This window comes from Rutilus rutilus (assembly GCF_951802725.1).
Source record: "Rutilus rutilus genome assembly, chromosome: 6".
NCBI lineage: Eukaryota > Metazoa > Chordata > Actinopteri > Cypriniformes > Leuciscidae > Rutilus > Rutilus rutilus.
In genome coordinates, this window is record NC_140214.1 from 27,736,994 (window position 1) to 27,759,931 (window position 22,938).

A 22,938-nucleotide genomic window follows, 5' to 3' on the forward strand; every position below is an offset into this window, starting at 1 on the left:
TAAAACACAACACATGTCAACAGTGCAATGCTTACAAATACTTCGCTGTGTGTCACACGCCATTTATCATACCTGTAGAGGTGACGCCGTCTTGTATCATCTTCAGTACTCAGAAAGTATCTGCAAAGACATTGTTGTTATCAGATATCCATTCCTGATATGTTACAAATGGCTTATTGCTTTATTTTAAATGTAAATTTTGAGCAATAATTTGAACATTTTTACTGACAATATGGACAGAATCCAGCATCTGGACCTTTTTCATGCTGCTGATCACATGCTTACACAAGTTTGGTGTCCTCGTTGTAGGCTAAAATCTGCGTCACGTCCCAGTCTCCTGACGTCAGGGACTGTAGTGTGTCTGCGCTGCTGTTGGGCTGAAAGAGACGACAACAGGAAGTCACTTCTTACATTTAATGTGTTGTTAAACCTTCACAAGTAGCGTGGTAGTTTATCAGTGACAGCTCACCTGGGAAGTGGACATTGATATGTGGAAAAACTTCCCTCGGCCCCCCTGTGGAACGGCTCGGGTGAAGAACAACCTGAAACCGTCTCTGGAGAAGAGTGGGGGTTCATTCTGTGGAGAGATTCACATCTTCCCATCAGCGAACATTCGTTTGAGAAGCACCTCTTACACACACATCCCACACGCCGTACGTGTCTGCGTGATGCGTGACTCACCTGTCTGTGAAGCCAGCTGTCGCTTTCATCTTCATGTTTCTGAAAACACACCGGAAGATTATTGTTTCCCATGTGCGACAAAGTCCTTTATAGACAGTGCAACCAAAGCACTTGCCTGATCTTTTCTTTCATTTAACTGACATGCATTTGGATGTAACAATAGGCACTGTCACACATACAGGCTTATCCGGAAAATGAAAGGTCACTCCGTCATTCACATCCTTCCATTTGTGTTATTGTATAGTCTTAATGACTATTGTTCTAAACATGGAAAACTGTGATAATGAAGATGGTTTGCTAGTGTATATGAGAAGGTACCTTGGTGCAGATGCCTGTGGTGGCTTCACATAAGGTCAGGATGGAGTTGTTCTGCGCTCGGTTCAGCCAGTTCACTGCTAGTTTAGTGCTGGTTGCCCACTTCACCATGGTAATGTAGTACTCTTTCCTGCATAGAGATGCTAGTTAAAATTCCTCAATTCAAAGTGTGTCAAATGTGTGCCTGTGAACTTTGTTTGTTTAAAAAAAGCTCCAAAACGCTCTAAAGAGATTTTCTTAAAGGGATACTCCACTTTTTTTGGAAATAGGCTCATTTTACAACTCCCCCAGAGTTTTACCGTTTTCGAATCCATTCAGCCGATCTCCGGGTCTGGCAGTACCACTTTTAGCATAGCTTAGCATAGATCATTGAATCGGACAAGACCATTAGCATCTCTCTCAAAAAAATGACCAAAGAGTTTAGATATTTTTCCTATTTAAAACTTAAGTAATGATATGACGCAGCGCCTGAAAATAGTCCCCAGCTCAGTAACTTCCAACGTGACCGGGACTAAGTTTGTCTAACCTATTAGACCTATTTTCAGGCGCTGCGTCATATCATTACGCCTGCTGCACTCATGGTACGGCAGCAAAGATTCTTGATTATTACGCAGGAATGAGAGTATAGTTCCTAGCCATATCAGCCTAGAAAATCGCAACTTTACATTTTCCGTCGGCCTTAGTACACGATGTAACTACAGAAGAGTCATTTATTTTAAATATCAAAACTCTTTGGTCATTTTTTTGAGTGAGATGCTAATGGTCTTGTCCGATTCAATGATCTATGCTAAGCTATGCTAAAAGTGGTACCGCCAGCAGAGCATGTGAGCGGAGTGGAGCGGTGAGAATCTCCGCTCATCGCTCACTGAACTGTTCACCCCTCCGCTCCCCCGCTCAAAGCTACATCAGGCCGCTCCGCTCATTTTCGCTCAGCGCTCAACGCAGTTTGCTTCGCGCTCCACTCAAATCACCCCCCGCTCGCTCCAAAAAAGGAAAAAAAATCTACATGTATATCACTTGTAGCGGTCCCCAACCTTTTTTGCGCCACGGACCGGTTTAAAATCAGACAATATCAGACACGGACCGGCCTTCAAGGTGTGTGGCGGATAAATACAACAAAAATGATTAAAATGATACGACTGGCATAAAAACTGGGGTATTTTTTTAAATAGCCTATAATAATAAACGTGAATCCAATGTGTAGGCCTACTCGCAACTTTATTAACAGCGTCCTCTAACATCGCGCAGGCAAATGAGAAAGTCTGAAAACAAACAAAATGCCCCCAAAAGAAAAAAAATCTCTCTGTTTTCAGTGCTGATGCGTTCACATAACATGTAAGGGCACCTAAAAGCTGTCACAACGAACCGGCAAAATGATTATGAATATGTAAAATATAGCAGAAGACATTTTAATTTTTTTTATGTCTGTCGGCTGGAAAGATGCTGACTCGTGATCTTCGCAGTAGTGAACGCGCCTGAGAGAAATGCACATTTCATACGGGAGAGCAGTCTGTTTTCTTTCGTTTTGAATTGTTCTGTTTAAAAGTAGACATTTCAAGCTTTATATATATGTCTCAGGTGTGTGAGGCAAGTAGGCTATACGCTGAGTTTCGGTTCATTCATGAGACAAACTCCAGGTTCACGCCGGCGCCTTCGTATCGTGGTTATCTATTTTCTAATATATTTACTTCTTATTAAATCCAGACAATGGTTGATGAAACCTTGATTAAAATTAAGATACAATTAATACAAAACTAAATTAATTTTAAAGACAGGCTTTGTGCTTTCTGTTTGAGGTCTGAGTGAAAGTTTTAAAGCAGTCTTAGTGCCGCTTTCAGAGCGCTCACGTCCGTAACGGAGAACTGTCCCGTCCATAAAATTTTAAATTTTTTTTGGTATAAATTTCTAAATAAATGTGACTTATAGTCCAGTGCGAGGCTAGGCCTATGTTTTTTCTTCTTCATGGCGCATTTTTTGACTGATGCGCCTTATAGGCTACTCCGGAGCGACTTATATTGATAGGCTACACCTGTATGAATTCTCATTTTACTTTTTGAACTCCATTATTGAGCCGAGTTTTGCCTGAAAATAGTCTAGGCTACTGTTGATGACTGTGCAAGACAAATGGATTCAGGGTCAGGCTTGACTGAGCATGCTTCAGACTCGTGGTGTGAGCGGAGCGGAGCGAAATTGGAGCGGGAAATGCGACGCTCCGTCCTTTTGAAATTGCCGCTCTGCGCTCTGTCCAAGATCCGCCCGCTCGCGCTCCCCGCTCGCTCCCGCTCCACTCCGCTCACATGCTCTGACCGCCAGACCCGGAGATCGGCTGAATGGATTCCAAAACGGTAAAACTCAACTGTTTAACTCTGGGGGAGTTGTAAAATGAGCCTATTTCCAAAAAAAGTGGAGTATCCCTTTAATACAGCCATTCAAGCCAATTAATGCAGTACATTAGTCTAACTGTAACCTGTTTACAAAGTTTGTTAAATAGATGCACTACCTTTCAAAAGTTTAGGCTCAGTAATTTATTGTTTTAAAGAAAAGTATACTTTCATTCTGCAAGGATGCATTAAATTGATCAAAGCTGACAGTTGAATTTTCTATTCATCAAAGAATCCTGAAGAAAAACTGTAAAAACTGTATCACGGTTTCCACAAAAATATTAAGCAGCACTACTGTTTTCAACACTGATAATGTTTCTTGATCATCAAATCATCATATTAGAATGATTTCTGAAGGATCATGTGACACTGAAGACTGGAGTAATGATGCTGAAAATTTAGCTTTGCAACACAGGAATAAGTTACATTTCAAAATATATTCAAATAGAAAACTATTATTTAAAATTGTAATAATATTTCACTATATTACTGTATTTTTTATCAAATACAGTATTGTGATAAAGAATTGTGACATTTGGTTGTCAGATGATGTTACACCTGCTGTTTAACAGTCAAGGCAAAAATGGCTCAGAATAGTGAAGTAAGTTTTTAAAGGTTATAGTATAATTTGTTGGATGCCTTTTGATTTTGTTGTTTAATGCAATAACTGACATTCATACATTTTGAAGGGTCCAAATACTTTTCGGGTCACCGTAAACTTGACTGAAGCAACAGATAAAGTTACTAAATACGTTGTCACTGGCATATCCTCACCTGATTCTGGGGTCTTCTGGTTTTCTCATCCTCACTGTGTGTAAAGGGCCGTTTAGACTCACCACTGACAAATAGATATCAGGGTTCTCCTCCCCGGCCTAAAGAGAGACATTCGGTCATCATTCATGACAAACACCACAAAATATATGCTCAAGATTTTTATCTATTCCATTAAAGTTCAATTGGTAAAGCAGGACGTTCATGGGTTCATTTCTTAAGGTACTTTGAATGCACTGTAAGATGTGTTTGGATAAAACTGTCTGGCAAATGAATAAATGTAAATCAGGTACTGCATGTTATGTAAAATGAGAAACATGCAGATGGACAGTTATTGCTTGCCATAACTATTATTAAACCTGATTTAGTTATGTCACTAAGGTGCTTAAGTTAACCCAAAATAGAAAAGTCTGTCATGCAGGCTGGAATGATAATCGCACCATGTTCGTTTAACAGAGGAGAATTGGTTTCCCACGGCTAAACCTGGTTTCTCCCAAGGTTTCTTTCAAGGTTCAGTCACATATGGAGTTTGGGTTCCTTGCCACTGTCACCTTTGGCTTGCTTTGTTGGGGACACTTAATATTCAGCAATATTATTGATTTGACTGGATGAGAACTGAATTGAGCTGGACGACGACACTATTGTTTTCTGCAGAGCTGCTTTATAGCTGATTCAACTTAAAGCCCCACTGAAGTGCCTTGCTTTATGATGCGTTGACGTAATTTCCACTGAAACAGAAAGCTACGGTGGGACATATTGAATGGCTCCTCCCCCTTTTCAAATAGCCAATAGCGTTTAGTTTACCTCACAGACTGCAAGTCGTACTTGACAGCACCATGGAAGTGAATCCGAGCGCTGATTATACGTTGGATTCAATAGTAGAGGTGTGAATAAATTCTAGCCATTTCATTCTTAACCAACGTACAGTTGGAAAACGGAATAAAACTTGAACGTTTGAGCAACCGAACACACATCTCCAACTCATTTTGTTCTGTGACGTGTCAATGGTTGTTTTGTAGCACAGAGTGTATTTATAGCACAGAGGGCGGGACACTTTAGATTCTAGAGAGCATTTGATTGGACAGAAGATGTGGTGAGAAGCTGAAGTCGCAGTGATGTCATAAAAATCCGTGATCCATTTTAGCGGAAGTGAGAGACTGTACGTTTTGAACGCTTCATTTGCATTTAGAAGATATTTGTCATTGTTTTGGAACACACCAGCTTATTCATAACCTTAAGGCTAACATATTCATACTAAAAGCTAAAGAAAAAAAGAAAAAAAACTTTTGAAATTTTGATTTCAGGGGACTTCTAAGGTTTCATAAATGATGATTTTTGCAACATCAACACTGTTATTGAACTGAATTTGATCAACATTGAACTGACTTCAGCTGGAAAAGGACACTATTGTGTTTTCTAGAGCTGCTTTACAGCAGAATTGAATTCTGTTTGCACCATTGATCATTATTTTCCTATTTATCACAGTAAAAGTGCTTTGAAACATTCTGTATTGTACAAAGCGCTATAATAAAGGTGACTTGGCTTCACATAAATTCACCATAATGTCATTCCAAACCCATCATTTTTTCTTCAAAATGAATATTTGTAAAATTCCCTCACAAGGATTAATGAGGTTTGTTCTCACGTGTCAAACAAGCACGACTGAGCTTTTGTTGACAATTTTGATGAGCTTTATGTATGTGCATTTATCAGTGTTTATATGTGAGAGTGCATTATGTTAAGCCAAAACTAAATCTGTTCATCGTATGAAGTGGTCGCGTCTCTTCAGAAGACTTGGAGTAACAGGCTTGATTAAAAAAGATTACTTTTACAATCTCTTTATGAACTTGCCGAGACATGAGGGTGAGTAAATGATGATAAAATTTTAATTTTTGGGGGAACTATCCCTTTAAATGTCACAATTAGGCCACCAATCAGATCCCATTTCAAGTTCACAGTGACATTGGAAAATACAGTGAGGAACACACAATCAAGCCTTGGTTTAACCATAAAAAGGACCAGTAAGAGATTTACTTTAGGGTAGCGGTACTCCTGTCCGCTGGGATACAGAGCGCTTGTAAACATGGGTATCTCCATCTTGGGCACCAGAGTGTCATTGATGGTGGCATATGCCAGTCTGAGACCATCTGGGGACCACCAGTGAGCGATGTGATTCTGGAAGATCTCCTCTGCAAGCACAAGCAAATGTGTTAGACACAAAATTGGAGCTTTATGAAGCATTGTACTATGAAACAAGTGACGCATGTCCTGGAAAGCTCTGTTGCATAGTGACCGTATCTCTATCGTATCCACAGCCGCTAATATGCGTTAGATTAAATAGACTTTGAAGCAAACGCAGACAGAGGGCACGCTGCAAAATACATAAGTGCAACATGTGCAAAAACAGCCTGCGTGATTTATCGCATCCATTTGCCTTTAGGCTCCTGCCTCGGGAGTCTCATCAATCACTCTATAAAGCTGACAGGAGGAACAACACTGCCGTCAGGCGAGAGATTGGAAAATATGACTGCCGGTAACACTGCAAAATGGACCCCTGAAGCTCATTAAGCCAGTGTGTAACCAGAACTAGACAAGAAGAACACTGACATGGCTGATTTTTTTTTTTTTATGTTGCAACAATTGACTTATTCAAGATATTTGCATAAATTCTTATACAAACTGTGGCATTAAAAACATCAATCTACTTGACTTTTAAGAACCATTTAAACAGAAATTCATGAGTAAGCCCAGATGCCCACAGACATTCTGTATAATGAACACAGTCTGAACTGAAACCAGAATGACCCACATAAGCACCTGGGCTCATGACGCTGCACCATTGAATAATTCATCCAATCATGAAAATGTTGTCAGTTGATTCAACTTCATGTTGTTATAAACCTGGCTTTCTGTGAAACACAAAATAAAATAAATGAGATGCGTCTGCAGGCAGTGTTATTTTAGTATTATTTATAAACTATTATAGTATTCATTCATATTTTGAATAAGATTATATTTTTATATTTTCTGTTTTTTATATATATATTTTTTTATTTATAGTAATTTTGTTATGTGCTTGTATCATTTAGTAATTTTCTAATGTCTATTTATTTTTATTTCAGTTTTAGTGAATTTTAGTACTTTTGTACAAAAAAAAAATCGTTTTTCATCTAATATTTATATTTTTATGTTATTTCAGCTTTATTTCAATTACTGATTTTTTTTTAAACACGTTTAGTTAACAATAACACTGTTTTCCATACAACAAACATGGATACCACCAAAACACCATTTTGTTATATGGAAAGGAGCAGCTTGACCATTCTTCAAAATATCTTCATTTATGTTGCACTGATGAACACAAAGGTCAGTAAAAGATGAGAGGATTTGCATTTCTGAGTGAACTACCCCTTAAAGTTTTCTCTGTGAAGCAATTCTCATTCTGTCTGTTCTGATAAAATGCAATCTATCATGAAATGTGAAACCACAGGATGGCAGCAGAGATCTTTACGTAGCAGAGAATAAACAGAAGTTGTACTAGCATGTGACTAAGAATAGCCTCAGACTGAGAGGTTAATTCAGGATAAAAACCAATTACTGAGCAGCACGCATCAAAAACAAACCCGCATCCAATGTGCCCTCATACAGCAGGAATGACAGAAATACAGAACTGAGAATGACGAGGAAAAACAATAATCTCCATAAGGAAATGTATGATTAAGATTATATAATATTGGTCTGTTTGCCTCTAATGCTCTGAAAACCAAACTGTCTTCGGCCGAACAAACGATATTAAAAAATAATAACTGCACCAAGTTTATTACCCCCAACAAGCTTGAAATAACATTCTCATTACAAGCCACAAATGAAGGGAAATGAAGGCGGTAAATCATTGTTGGAGTCTGGGCAAAGCCAAGTGAAGGGTTGTGTGTGTTTCTGGAGAGAGGACATGTGGAGCGTATCACTCGCACCTGAGGGAGTGAGAGAGACCGTACACGTGAATGACTCCTGGTGCTACAGATGCAGAGCTCTTTCAAACTGCTAGATGGATTTTAGGGGCAGAATCAAAACTCAGCTACACACACCCTGATGAAGAGGTCTGATGTGATAAATGAGCCGCTGCTGACCTGCTTTAAAAGTACAGACCATCACACACACACACACGCACGTTTACTTAGCTATCTAAATGGGGACATTCCATAGACGTAATGGTTTTTATAACTGTACAAACTGAATATTTTATCCACTTATACTAAACCTACCCATCACACAAAACTTTCTGCATTTTGACATTTTTAAAATACCTTTAATTACTTTATTTTTATACCCGATTTACAAATGAGGACATCCCTAAAGGGAGGTTTTTGGAGATTTTGTCACTTCTGGGTACAAATTCGTCCCTAAAATACAGTTAAGTAGGCGCACACACACACACACACACACACACACACACACACACACACACACACACACACACACAGTTTCCATGTTTTATGGGGACATCCCATAGATGTAATGTTTTTATACTGTACAAACTGTATATGTTATCCTCCTGCACTAACCCTACTCCTAAACCTACCCATTACAGAAACCTTGCTGCACTTTGTAAAATAATTAACCAAAAAAGATCAGTTGGGGTATTACTTCTCCACAATTAACTGTACTTTCCAATTAATTCCAGATGGATGAAATTACTTGGAATACACATCAAATTATTGAAGTAAAAATTTTAATTAAAAAGCCCTCTGTCAGATGTTTTCTTCTCATCATGCTGTATTCCCACAGTGCAAATCAAGAGACAAGGAAATTTGTGTGTGTGTGTGTGTGTGTGTGTGTGTGTAAACACTCAGCAAAAATCACAAGATGAACATAATCCAAATTCAAGGTGAACATAATCCAAATTCAAACAAAGTATTTAGCACAAAAAGCTACATTAATCATTATGAATATTACAATCTGGATATTGTGGGAGATTACACTTGAACTATTGCACAATGGATTATAAAAAGGTTTAATCTTGATATTACATCCCAGCGCTGTTCATACACAGACAGAAGTGATAATATCTACATCATTGGAATTTGTTCAGTCCAATATGTCGTATGTTTAGAATTATGATTAGAATCAAATTAAATCACGTATGTCATTTTAATTTATTGTGGAATGTTACATACTTGGCTGCTTTTTAAATCCTCCTGACTAAGGTATTGTACATCTACTGCTGTCAAAATGAACTCAGAACGGCCTTGAACGGGTTCAGAGATTTCTCAAGAGTTCAGATCTGATTTCTCAAATAATTTCCCTTCATATTTGTCAGAAAAGGGCCTTGGTTATTAGAGTATGAAAATAGACAAATGTGACGGGTAATTTCATTTACAGGAACTATTGTTCATTGCAATGATGAATTTTGTGAAAGAACAGGTTCAGTGTCCAGAATTAAGACCAAGAAACAATCTGGAAACAAACCAGATGAACTTCACTTTTAAAGTATATGCTCAAAAAATAATAAACAAAAATATTACTACTACTACTAGTTCCGTAGTAATAACTATTATAAAGTCATTTGGCAAACATAATAAAATAAAACAACAAAAACAAATGATCCTGTTCAAAACATTTATATAATACTGCATGCTACATTATTATATAAAATTATTATTATTATTATATCATCGTTATTATATCATATATATCATATATTTCAATATCTGTTATGTCCATTTCATCAGAGGTTCTAAAAGAACAAAATGGAATGTTATGATCCTAATATCTTGTGAAAGATTTGTAAACTTATGAGCAAAGCAGTATATTCCAGCAATGTAGTTTAGATGAAAGTAAAATGAATGTATTCATTGAACTCTAGAAGAAATGTGCTGAATCTGATAGGTGGATCAGGCATACACAAATGCAATACTGTGTGTACAAATAAACAGATCCTCCCCTCAGACTAAACACATCAGACACTCACAATCAAGTTTCTTTTATTACACACACACACACACACACACACACTAATCTGGCTTTTTTATTATTCATGCTTATGGACTTTACCTTCATACAGCCAGTCAGCAAGTCCATTAAATATAACCCCCACACTGCCCGTGGAAACCAGGCGGATTGATGGGCTGTTCACTTGAGCTTTGTAGTAGATGTTATTCTCAAAGATGAAAATCTGTCAGGAAACAAAAACAAATGATTGTATGAAAGATCATGTCAAACCTGACAAAGTAATTTTTGGAAAAAAAAGTAGGGTTACAGATGTAAAAACAGTTCCCGTAAAAACAGAAATCATACCATAAAACTCACTCCAATAAAACATTGTGAATGACATAACTGACCTGTTCACCTCACCACACTCTCAACTATTGATACATTTCTATATATTTTACAATGGGTTTCAAATATATTGTATTTTATCATTACCGCAATGGATTTATATTAGAAATTCAGTGAGTAGTTCATTCTCAAATACAAGAATTTAAGTACACATCCTTGTATCTTGGCAATTTAATTCAGGTTTTAAACTGTGGTTCGAGGCTTAAAAAGCTTTAATGAAGACATTTTGACATGCAAATGGAGAAAACAGTGGAAAAAAACGTTCAGAAACAAGGCTGCTGAAAGAGTGCAAGGTCACTCTAGTGCTCTATGAACATGTATGAATGTAGCAATTTGTATGAATGTTGAAAAGCCGATTCAATGGTTATGTAACAGAAAACTATTCTGTATTGGAAGCAAATCTAAAGCGAATATTTACAATGTTGCGTGATGCTACAGTAATCAGGGATGATGGCAGATTCCTGTCTGCAGGGTGACTGACAGCTGTGGGAGTGGTGGTGGTGTGTGTGTGTGTGTGTGTGTGTGTGTGTGTGTGTGTGTGTGTGTGTGTGTGTGTGTGTGTGTGTGTGTGTGTGTGTGTGTGTGCGTGCGTGTCTCAAAAGCTCTGTTGAGATTTATTCAGCAGCTGAATCATGCTCTGCCAAAATCCCACAAATAGATGCTGCACAAACTTATGCAAATCAAGACAAAATGGACAGTTCCTATTTTTTAGGGAGTGTTGCAGTGTTTATTACAAATGATTATAAACAGGACCTAAAACTAACTTTCTGCCACACCTGCCAATGGCTGGTGACTTCAGAAAATATACCGACCATACTAGCCATGAAACCGTTTTTTGGACAGGTAGTATGACACAGGCAGTAATGACACCAAAATTTTTGATACCAATGAAAATTCCCTATTTTCAGGTACAGAGACTTAAAACATATTGCAGTAGATTTTAATTAGATAAGATTAATTATGTTACTAACCATGAAAATCTGAACTTAGATTTTCATCTTATGATAAACTTTTTATTACACTTCCCATTTTTATGTCTGATGGTGACTAACTTTCCATTCCAGATCTAACAATAAAACAGGATAACTTTTACTTCCTTTTATTTAGGATGTAGCCACCAGACGAACTTTCGATATGATCTAACCTTCTAACAAACTTTTGACTCAATGTAACCTTGGTCGAATGGAACTTTGAAAAAGGACTCAATGTCCTGTTTATTTTGACTGTATTGTGAAATGATTGACTGAAATATTAACCCCTTACAATGTTTTTGATATTTTGCTGATGTAGCTAACAAAGGGTAATGAAAGGGGGGGCTGGTTTTAAACAATTTAACCAATCATACTGATAGCGCATGACATGTTAGTCATGATGATTCTATTTTGATATGTCTGGCTTTACCCTATAAAGCCTATTGTATTCTTATGTTGGGCCGAGATTCTCTGAGTATTGCTCGAGAACTCCCGGCCGTTTGAATAAACCATCTGAGGGACATTTACTGAAGTCTGTCTCGTTTATTATTTATGCTGCGCAGCAAGAAAACTAGTTAGTAAGGGAAAACAAGTTAGACTAGGTAACTTATTGAGTGGGGACGTCGATTTGTAGACGAGACCCAGATAGACTAAACGTCGACAGTAGACGTTAGGGGACGTCGATTTGTAGACGAGACCCAGATAGTCAGATTTAGGGAAAAATCCACAACACATCCATTAACTTAAGACATAACCGACTATGTTTACTAGGATACTCTGAGTGGACAAATTCACACAAAATTGGCACAAAATACATGAAAGAGAGCTCAGTTTAGTATTCGTGCGCTGTCTGAGACGTGGCTTTCTGGGCGCGTGCTTCGGATGTGTGCGACTGTGCGCACACAAAACTTTCCACACAGCGCGCAAGTCACAAAATGAGCTCCTTTTCGCGCCTCCTCGTCAGAGCTTAAACTTTCGTTACGATGAAACGCTGGCCTGTCAACTGTTCTCATTTGTTCACGTTCATGCATTGTTAGAAATCATAAAAATGTTACCGGCGAACTGGTGAGTGACACCATTTCATATGCTCGCCAATGAGTTTTTACTTGTATTTGGTTTGCAGAGTATTCATTTAAGGCCCTAATAACAAATGATTTATTCGTGCAAATTCGTGCAAATGATTAATTCGATTTTTTTAAGCTTGATTTCAATCTGTAAATTAAATAGAAAAAGTAGCACAAATAAATACAATAGGATAAAGGTACTAATTAAAGGAACACTCCACCGTTTTTTGAAATAGGGCTTATTCACCTTCTTTCCTACATTTAGATAGGTGGGCAAACGCATTTTTGTCTCAGTGCATGCATTGTTTTAGTTTGACAGGGTCGGCGTGAGCTTAGCTTAGCATAATAAATGGAATCCTTTGTTGCCAGCTAGCATGTCCTGAGTAAAAGTGATAAAAAAATAATTAAAAAAAACCACCTAATTACTTCTTGTGGCCTGTATTCACAACGAGTACAAATAGCGATGCAGATTAACACTAGGCGATTTCCTAGGCAGATATTGACTTGGGACTATATTAGGGGGAAGCACAGGCAAAGCACTGCTACTTGGGCGTAGAGATATCACGCAACACATGAAATCCCACAAATGAGCACAGAGCACCATTTCTTTGTTAGTCTGTACACGTTTAGCATATTCAACTCCTTTTTTTCCCTTCTCCACCACCTACCCACCCATTCTCATACGTTGGTGCTGTTTTCCTGTGTGAATGGATCAACGCCGTGAAATCCACGGTAGCTGTGACACAACTGCGGGCACGCTCATCTTGATCTGACGCGTTGAGCCTGGTCATCGATGGCAGTAACTTGTCCCACTCGCCACAGCACAGACACTCTATTTCAGTCGGCATAGATTGGCATATTCCCCCACATTCACACCACCAGTTCGTGTTGGCTCTCATCCTCACGTCCTCAGGCTGTTGAGCGATCGCAACCTCCTCCTCCTGTCGTTCTATTTCCAAAGCACGCAGCTCCTCTTCTGAAAACTCTGGTTCATAGAGGTATGGTTCTGGATCTTGACTGTCTGAGAAGTCACCCTCTTCGTCTCTCACAAAATCAGCCATGTTCATCGTCATTCATGTACTGTAGGAAAAATAGCCAGCTACTATTCACGCCGGTATGTTGACGGAAGTCGTGAGATTTCATGTGTTGCGTGATATCTCTGCGCCCAAGTAGCAGTGCTTCGCCTGTGCTTCACCCCAATATAGTCCCAAGTCAATATCTGCCTAGGAAATCGACTAGTGTTAATCTGCATCGCTTTTTGTACTCGTTGTGAATACGCAGGCCACAAGAAGTAATTAGGTGTTTTTTTTTTTTTTAATTATCACTTTTACTCAGGACATGTTAGCTGGCAACAAAGGATTCCATTCATTAAGCTAAGCTAAGCTCGCGCCGACCCTGTCAAACGAAAACAATGCATGCACTGAGACAAAAATGCATTTGCCCACCTATCTAAATGTAGGAAAGAAGGTGAATAAGCCCTATTTCAAAAAACGGTGGAGTGTTCCTTTAAATTCTGAGGTGTTTTCTGGGCCCTGGAGGCATTTTGACATGGCACAATTTATAGTAACTACATGTAACGTGTAACAAAGACACTGTAAAATAAAGTGTTACCCAATATTTCATTAAGAGGAGAGCTTTACAATGTACCAATTCAATTCACAACAGATTCAAAAGTTCATCCTAACAGATTTCAGCTTCTTTATTTTAGTTGGAAACATCAAAACCTCATTAATTTTTAGAACTTTTGAAAGGCTTTTTATTTAAAACAAACAACTGTAATATTTACTGCGAAAAATGATATATCAATTTACAGCTCACTTGTGGCATCATTCCGGCTACAACCAACAATTTTGCCCAAAATAATTTGTTCAAATATTACTTCACATATCAAAGAAACAACAGTGTCAGTAAAGAGTAAAATGTTTTGCAATATGAGATATGAGAATATTGGGTGAAAATTATAAAAAAAAACACACACATTATATAATTGTGTTAGCTATGAAAATAGCCTTAGCAAGACAAAAGATTCAGCCACTTTATTCCAAATATGTCTAAAATGTAATTTCCAATACTATAATTTACACCACAGAATGTTATCAAATGAAATGATAGTGTGCAGGAAATTACTTTATGATTTGCGTGTGGAAGTGTGAAAAGTGCCTATTTTGTAAAAAGGCTTTTTTATTTTTTATTTTAAGATGCAGCCTTTGAAATGCTGAGGACCGATAATTGTACTGCATATGGAACCATTAAGATAATTGCTCTGTGATTATGATTTATTAACTTTAAACCTGTGGTTTTGTCTTATTACTGCTATGTTAGTGAATCATGGCCGGACTTTGTCTTTCCTATGACTAATGGTTGCGACTGTGCCCTGGTATTTATCTGTTATTGTTATGCATTTATGTAATCACTGTCATTTACTCTGAATGAAGAGTGAGTGGAACAGCTAATGGGACAGACAGACAGACAGACAGACAGACATACAGACAGACAGACAGACAGACAGACAGACAGACAGACAGACAGACAGACAGACAGACAGACAGAAGATAATGGCTCAGTGCTCTGTTCTTAATGAATTCACATTGGCTGAACAGAATGGACCACTGCTTTACTACTATAGACAGTCTACGACAGGCAGCAAAAAAACATCGCGAAAAAAGCATTTTAGGCCATCACATACATGTTGCTCAAACAGATAGGCAGCATAATTGTTCTACCTTCTTCATTCAAAGCGACTTTATCTTAGCAACTCTACTACAAGTCAATTGGGCCCTTCGAGTGCTGTTTGTATGATGCATAAATCTGCTGCCTTTGTAGAGCATCCCAAATCATTTCCACTTTGATGCTCGGGAGTCTCTGTACTAGTTGAGTGCTAGTTGGTATTCCAACTCACCTGCTGTATTCAACTATTTTGATCACAAGCTTTACAATGCTAGTCACCAGAATAGTCAGTTCATTTACATAAACATATAGTTCTGTAAAATATAGTTCAGCTTCAAGAGATCACACAAAAAGCATAATTTACTCGCTTTTTTTGCTAACAAGTAAATGAGACTACAGAAGTTGTCTGGGACATTAAAGTTCCCCTACTATACTATTAATGATTCTGAACTGAATCTGACATAAACAGATTCTGAACTGCCTGAAACGAGTCATCAGGAATTTCTAATTCCAGCCTTACTTCCTGCTCGAACCTACGTAGGCTTGTACCACATTTGCATAATGCATAAAACATGTAAGAATCACAAACTTTTGTTGGTCATAGAGCTTCTTTTCTGCAATATTCCAAAAGCCAATGGAAAAATCCAGTTGGGTTTTTGTTGAGGGTGATGCGAACTTCCGGGTTGGTCTACAATAATACATCATCCCTGTTCAGTAGAGCTCTTTTGAGACGCATTCAAGATGGAAAAGATTAAATATGAGTGATTTCACTGTTTCACATGATTTGTCGCACTAACAGGGACATAATAACCGCATAATACATGGAAAACTGTGTCAGAACCTGTTGGCATACAGAGTTTGATCTATAAATTGATCATCCCTCTTGATATAATGCATTACGCACGGCTGCTTTTAGAAGGCAGCAGCCTATGTAGACAGTAGACAGCGCGGGAGGTCAGCAGGTTTTGGGACAGAGCTAATGGTATGTTTCTACACTCTGGCCCCCGTCCCGCTGTCTATACGTTCTCCTACAGTGGCAGCTCCTCTACATCTCTATCTCTGCTCTTCCATGACTGCCATTTTGATCTGTCTCCCGCTCTCGCCCCCCCCGGAGGAGTCTGGGACGTGACCTTCAGTGTAGGTTCTGGCTGCACTGGCCCCTGCTGATTGATCTGTCATGGAAAACTAATTGCCGGAGGCATCACCGAAGCGCAGGGCACGGGGCAGAATACAGGCATCCGCAAAATTACACACCTGATGCTCCGCTCACACACACACACACACACACCACATGCATGCATGTGTGCTTTGCTTATAATACACGAAAACAAATATGTATCTGTGTGACATTATGAAAATACAGTGCAGTGACACATATTTATGAGGTTTGTGTTAGCAAGAAAGCAAACATTAACACACAATCCAAGCTTGTATTATATTGCACTTCTTGTGTTGACTGATAACAGAAGGTTGATAGAAAAACAACAAACTACAGTACTGATATAAACAGTAATGCTTGTGTGCCCATGTTTGACTTATTTACTCGTTGTTTAAACTAATAACAAAAGACTGTCAATGTGTAACACTGCAAAAAATTACTTTCCTACTTTCTATTTTTGTCTAGTTTTCCAGTACAATCTGAAATCAAGCACATAAGTATGTACTTGAGAGCAAATGACTTAAGATATTAAGTATTGTCAAATATCTGATGCTGTGTAAGAAAAATAATCTGCTTTTCCATTTGAATTTAGTTTATTTTTCTGTCCCCATTTTTTGTTTATACGTATTCTTACTACACTTAAAAGTATTCTTGTAAAAAAAAAACAGCCAAGGGGTCAGAGAAAATACACTTACACACATACTAAGGGAAACCAAGATTATTTTTCTTATCCCACTGGAAGATTATTGTTCTCGCTTCATTGACACATTTTTCAGAAAACAAGGCATAACTTCTTAAGTCATTTTGCTTCTCAAGTAAATGCATCTTAATTTAAAGGTCCCATTGCATGGATTATTTTATTATTTTAGAATGTTTCCTGGGGTGCCCTTATAATGTTAGTATGTTTTTTTAGAAATAAAAGGCATATTTCCTAGCCTGATTTTAGCCTCTGATTTGAACGCTCTGTTTGAAGGGGCGTGTCTCTGTGAGACTTCAGTGTAAACGCCCACTGCTGTGATTGGCTGACATGCTTGCATATGAAATATCTAGCATTACATGTGGAACTCTCTCGAAAACTTTTACTATTACAGCTATTATACGTTTTTACTATTACAGCTATCGGGATTAACGAATCGTGAGAAGTTTTTTAAGTATTTAGATCTTTTCCCATTACATAAAAGGTTGCAGTGATGAGCATTGAGCAGATGACAGCCTGTTGATCGCGTGAATGAAGATCTTATCATTGCAACGCAGTTTCTGCACTCTCACTAATGATTTCACCAATGCAAACATGAAGTAAGTACAGTAAGAGCTTTGTTGTGCAGTGCAACAGCGTCATTGATTTCATAACGAGTTTTGGCAAGTGTCCAGATAAACTCGCGCTGTGTGATTGACAGCTTGGGCGATTGGATATATATTAATATATATTAATCACAAATTATTTTCATCCTACTAAGAGAAACAACGTGAAGTTGATCGTTTAGTCACTGGCTTGATTTACTGATGCATAAACAGTATTGAACGACTTTGAGAGAAAGATTATCTGTCTGAACTTGAACAATTACACATCAGAAATTCACATAACCCACTGGTTCTTCAGAGGCTCGGATGAAGGAACTAAAAAAATACTTTTGTGTTCATTTGTACATCCAAACACTGAGCAACTGCCACGCTTCGCTCGTTTGCAAGCCATGATGTCTCTAGAGGAAAAAACAATATCGCGCAGCTCATTTTCTCATGGGCGGGCCTAATTCTTTTTGCGGGCAAAGAAGAGAAAGGGGAGGTAACCTAGAAGATTTCTAGATTCGCCCGTCTGAGCTTTCATTTTCTCAAAAATACCCAGGGCTTGGTTTACACCCATCAAAACGTCTAGCCACTGGGGGACCATAGGCAGGCTAGGGAAACTCATATTAAGGTTAAAAAAAACTCATAAAGTGAAATTTTCATGCAATGGGACCTTTAAGAATGGTTAGATTTTATAATAGAAAACAAGACAAATAAAAGTTTTTTTTTTTTGTAGTGTATGGGCCTCCCCCCCCCCCGGAAATCGTTAGATCACTTTGAAAGTATAGCACACCCTTCCTCAAAAAGCTGCATAATTTGAGATATCACTCACTTCTGTAGCACAAATAGTGCAGAATGAGGTTACAGTTAGTTAGAGGTTTGTTTAAATCTCTAACCCCTAACTAGAGGAATTGTAATAGTAATGAGTCCCTTTGCAAACACAAAATATTTAAGGTCAGTAAGAAACATGGTTTCTAAAATCATCTCTGCTGAAATGAGTCTGTGTCGTGCTGCTGCCATCTGCCTCTACTAATGCTCTCTGCCAGCAGGACACAGACACAATCAGGTCGAAATGACCGTCTCACATCTCCAGATCCACAACGGATCAGGTGCTGCTTCACACTTATTCATGGAAATGTTCAGCAGAATGATGGATATGCATAAAATATAAAGCAGTGTGTCTAAAATTATTGTTCAAAAGTTTGGGGTTGGTTCATTTTTTTAAGAAGTCTCTTATGCTCACCAAGGCTAAATTTATTTGATCAAAAATATAGTGCAAACAGTAATATTCTGAAATATTAGTACAATTTAAAACAACTTTTTTTAATCTAATTTAAAATGTAATTTGAGGGTAAAGCTGAATTTTCAGCATCATTACTCCAGTCTTCAGTGTCACATGATCCTTCAGAAATCATTCTAATATGATGATTTGATGCTCAAGATACATTTCGTATTATCATCAATATTGAAAACTGTGGAAACTGTGATACATTTTTTTCAGGACTCTTTGAAGAATGGAAAGTATTGTTTGAAATAGTAATCTTTTGTTTACTACTATAAATGTCTATACTGTGACTTTATCAATTTAAAGTGTCCTCACAGAATAATAATTAAAAAAAATTAAACTGACCCCAAACTTTTGAGTAGTGTACTGTACATTATATATTTCTACTTTTAAAAATGTCACACTGAAGGAATATTTAAGTGAACCTCAAAAAAATTTAAAAGCTTAATATTACATATTTAAGAAGTAAATCTGCATATTGCCTGTCTGATGATATTCTTATTTTTTTTTACAGTGGATATAAAAATCTACACACCCGTTAAAACAGGGTGTGAAAAATGTCCGAAAAATCTTACAAGAACAGCTGAGATTTACTTGGAGTTCATCAGAGTCACTTCAGGTGAAGACAGACTATTTCACATGAGCTTGATGATTAGGTCACTGTGAACAGCCACATTCTCAATTACAAAAGGGTGTGCACACACGTTTACACAACAATATGCTTAAAACGGAGAAGTTCTTCCTTTGAGTTTTCTGCATACATTAACAAAACAATCCCCACTAAACGACTAAAATGCTATATTCTGCTGCCAGGCCATTAGATGGCGATGATGAGACACTATAGACTGAACACGTAATACGCATGTGCGTGACGTCATTAGGCTTGTTCGACTTGAACTGGCGCTGCACAGACCGATCGGTTTATGACATCAAAGTACCGCGAGAGCGATTCAAAAGCATGAGGAGCCGTCTGCTCTCTAATCGCTCTCACGGTACTTTGATGTCATAAACCGATCGTGTAGCGCCGGATCAAGTCGAACAAGCCTAATGTCTTCAGAGATTCGTGTTTTTGTTGTTTACATGGAGGCCGTTTTCAAAAACGTGCACTTCTTCAAAGTTTGCGTTTTCAGGCACCCAAAACGCTGTTGTTGTGTAAATGAATGGCCAAAACGCATACAAAGTTTTACGGTTTTAGTTCTTTTTTTTCTCTGAAATGTGCAATTTTGGTTTTTAGTGCCATTGCATAGTTTGTAAAAAATGAAACAAATAAATCAGAACTATTGCACCATTAATGTCACAATTGCATCACAAAAACCAGCTGTTTTAACAGGGGTGTGTAGACTTTTTATATCCACTGTACAACCTGTTCCACGTTCCATAAAATCATAATCTGATTAAAGATATAATGAACAACATGCTGTATTGGTAGGCTACTGTATATTAAACCAACCTCTTAGTTTTGTGATATTTCATTATTACTTTGAGGTGATTTTGGTGACACAAGCGTGTTTGCGATTCTCTTACCAGTTGCTGTCCTTTGGGACCCCATCCGGCATACTGCAGTGCGGTATTCTGCTCCTCATTAGGGGTCAGTTCCACTTTCTCTCTGTCAAAAAACAAACCATTCTCAAAACAAGAATAGCATGACTGCATGTGTGTTTGTTACTTTCCATTCATACTGTGATGCGACACCAGAGAAAGCCAAATGTGTATCTTATATATGTTGGAATGACAGACAGAGAGACTGTGAAAGTGTTTGTGTGTCTCTCGTACTAAATGAGAAAGATGTTTAACCTATTTGAAGCCTAATTACCGTAGTATCCTATACGATTATCGTGTTGATGTATTTCATGGGTCAAAATCTGAATGCACTTGTGACGTTAAAGGCTATGAGACATGAATCATTTAGATCGGGGAGACCCACTCTGAGGACAAATTATATTTGCACAGACACGGCCAGCTCTGGGGAAATGACACCATATCTTAGGAAACACACTAGGTGGCAGTGCTACCCACAATTCAGTTCTCTACAATGGCACTATCCTATCAAGCTCAGTGAGCTGAACCCTCATGACATTAGAGTTAGTGACAATAGAAGCTAAAACCAGTGAGAATGTTGAAAGGATTCGGTCATAACAACCAGACTTACGGAGAATCAAGGCTGCAGATGATGTAATGGGCCATGAAGGAATACTGATAAAGCTGTGGAACAAAGAGAGTAGACGAGATGTCCTTTAGAAGCGCACTGTGTCATCTTTTACAAAGAGATGTGATGCAACAGATTAGAGACCTTAGTAACAAAAGACAAGAGAATTTGAGAAACAAACAGCTAGATTCTTCACATTATAAATCAGAATATAAAGCAATTACCGGCACAATATTGTAGGACAACAGCACGTATTTTAGATCTGGAGACACTTGGTATTCGGTTGGTTTGTAGGATCCCTGAAACAAAAGGCTCTAAAGTTACTTTTCTTTACAAGTTCAAAACATCTACAGAGCTGCATATTTTGCTGTTAATCAAAGCGGTAAGAACCTGGCTGTGGAAACTGTCAAACATCTTTTTCTCCACTAAAGTCTCGTTGGTATCTGTGGGCACGTGGTACTTCACCAAATCTCCCTCACGGGTACGGTACAGTATTTCTGTGTCTATGAAGAGGAAGAAAAAAAAACATTATCCTTGATGTACATAATATCCTATTAATGTACAGTCAGCCGGTCATTATCACAAAATTAACCTCGAAAGAGTGATATACGTGTTTTAGCAGTATGAATGGGTTTCTCTTGTGATAATGTCCAGTTGGATGTACATGATTACAGTTTAACTGCCATTTAGATTGTATATACAGACCCTTTCCAAAAAATTTGAATATCATGGAAAAGTTTATTTATTTCCATAATTCCATTCAAAACGTTAAACTTCCATAGATTATAGATTCAGGGCCCTCAACTTATACGATTTCAAGTATTTAGTTGTTTATTTGTACATAATTTGGGCTTCCAGCTCATAAAACCCACGAAAACAGGATTTCAAATATTACATGAAATCACACAGTAATCACACAGTAATACCATGGTCATTGAGCCAGGTTTTGGTTCTTTTGGCAGTGTGGGCAGGTGCAAATCCTGCTGGAAAATGAAGGATGCATGAAGTGCTCTGAAAATGTCCTGGTAGACGGCTGCGTTGACTCTGGATTTAATAAAGCACAGTGGACCAAAGTCCTCTTTTCTGATGAGAGCAAATTTTGCATCTCATTTGGAAACCAAGGTCCCAGAGTCTGGAGGAAGAATGGAGAGGCACACAATCCAAGATGCTTGAAGTCCAGTGTGAAGTTTCCACAGTCTGTGTTGGTCATCGGCTGGTGTTGGTCCACTGTGCTGTCCACTCAACGCAGCCGTCTACCAGGACATTTTCAGAGCACTTCATGCTTCCTTCAGCAGACAAGCTTTATGGAGATGCTGACTTCATTTTCCAGCAGGATTTGCACCTGCCCACACTGCCAAAAGAACCAAAACCTGGTTCAATGACCATGGTATTACTGTGTAATTACTGTGTGATTTCATGTAATATTCACATTTTTTGAAATCCTGTTTTCGTGGGTTTTATGAGCTGGAAGCCCAAATTATGTACAAATAAACAACTAAATACTTAAAATCGTTTAAGTTGTGGGCCCTGAATCTATAATCTATGGAAGTTTAACGTTTTGAATGGAATTATGGAAATAAATAAACTTTTCCATGATATTCAAATTTTTTGAATTATATTGTTATTATTGTAATATTATTGTAATAATGTATTGTAATATTGTATATTGTTACGTGCCAGGCCTTTTAGTCTAGGGGTAATAGCCATAGCAGTAACAAATTTTGGAGAGAAAGAGCACAGGAACTTCTTGCCTCCAGCCCCAGTAACACACATCCGGAACGAATGACCTTAAATGGGTGTTTATTGCATCAAAAGAAAAATATAAAGGGAAACATAAGCTTTAGGAGGGAGCAAAGGCCAACACAACAGACAAAAAGG

At 38.0% G+C, this 22,938-nt stretch overlaps 1 protein-coding gene across 6 annotated transcripts in view; it reads right to left on the bottom strand.

The window, feature by feature from the left end:
* dpp6b (dipeptidyl-peptidase 6b) overlaps positions 1 to 22,938 on the bottom strand; it is a 159,137-nt gene that overhangs the window by 10,810 nt on the left and 125,389 nt on the right. For all 6 annotated transcript variants that reach the window (XM_084411384.1, XM_084411383.1, XM_084411385.1 and 3 more), the window contains 12 exons: positions 21,451 to 21,563; positions 21,285 to 21,359; positions 21,064 to 21,116; positions 20,439 to 20,520; positions 10,200 to 10,320; positions 6,183 to 6,337; positions 4,152 to 4,249; positions 1,000 to 1,126; positions 682 to 720; positions 470 to 577; positions 286 to 377; positions 73 to 120 (listed from right to left, as the gene is read on the bottom strand). In XM_084411384.1, coding sequence (XP_084267510.1) covers positions 73 to 120; positions 286 to 377; positions 470 to 577; positions 682 to 720; positions 1,000 to 1,126; positions 4,152 to 4,249; positions 6,183 to 6,337; positions 10,200 to 10,320; positions 20,439 to 20,520; positions 21,064 to 21,116; positions 21,285 to 21,359; positions 21,451 to 21,563 — 1,111 coding nt within the window. The remainder of the gene's footprint in view (positions 1 to 72; positions 121 to 285; positions 378 to 469; positions 578 to 681; positions 721 to 999; positions 1,127 to 4,151; positions 4,250 to 6,182; positions 6,338 to 10,199; positions 10,321 to 20,438; positions 20,521 to 21,063; positions 21,117 to 21,284; positions 21,360 to 21,450; positions 21,564 to 22,938) is intronic.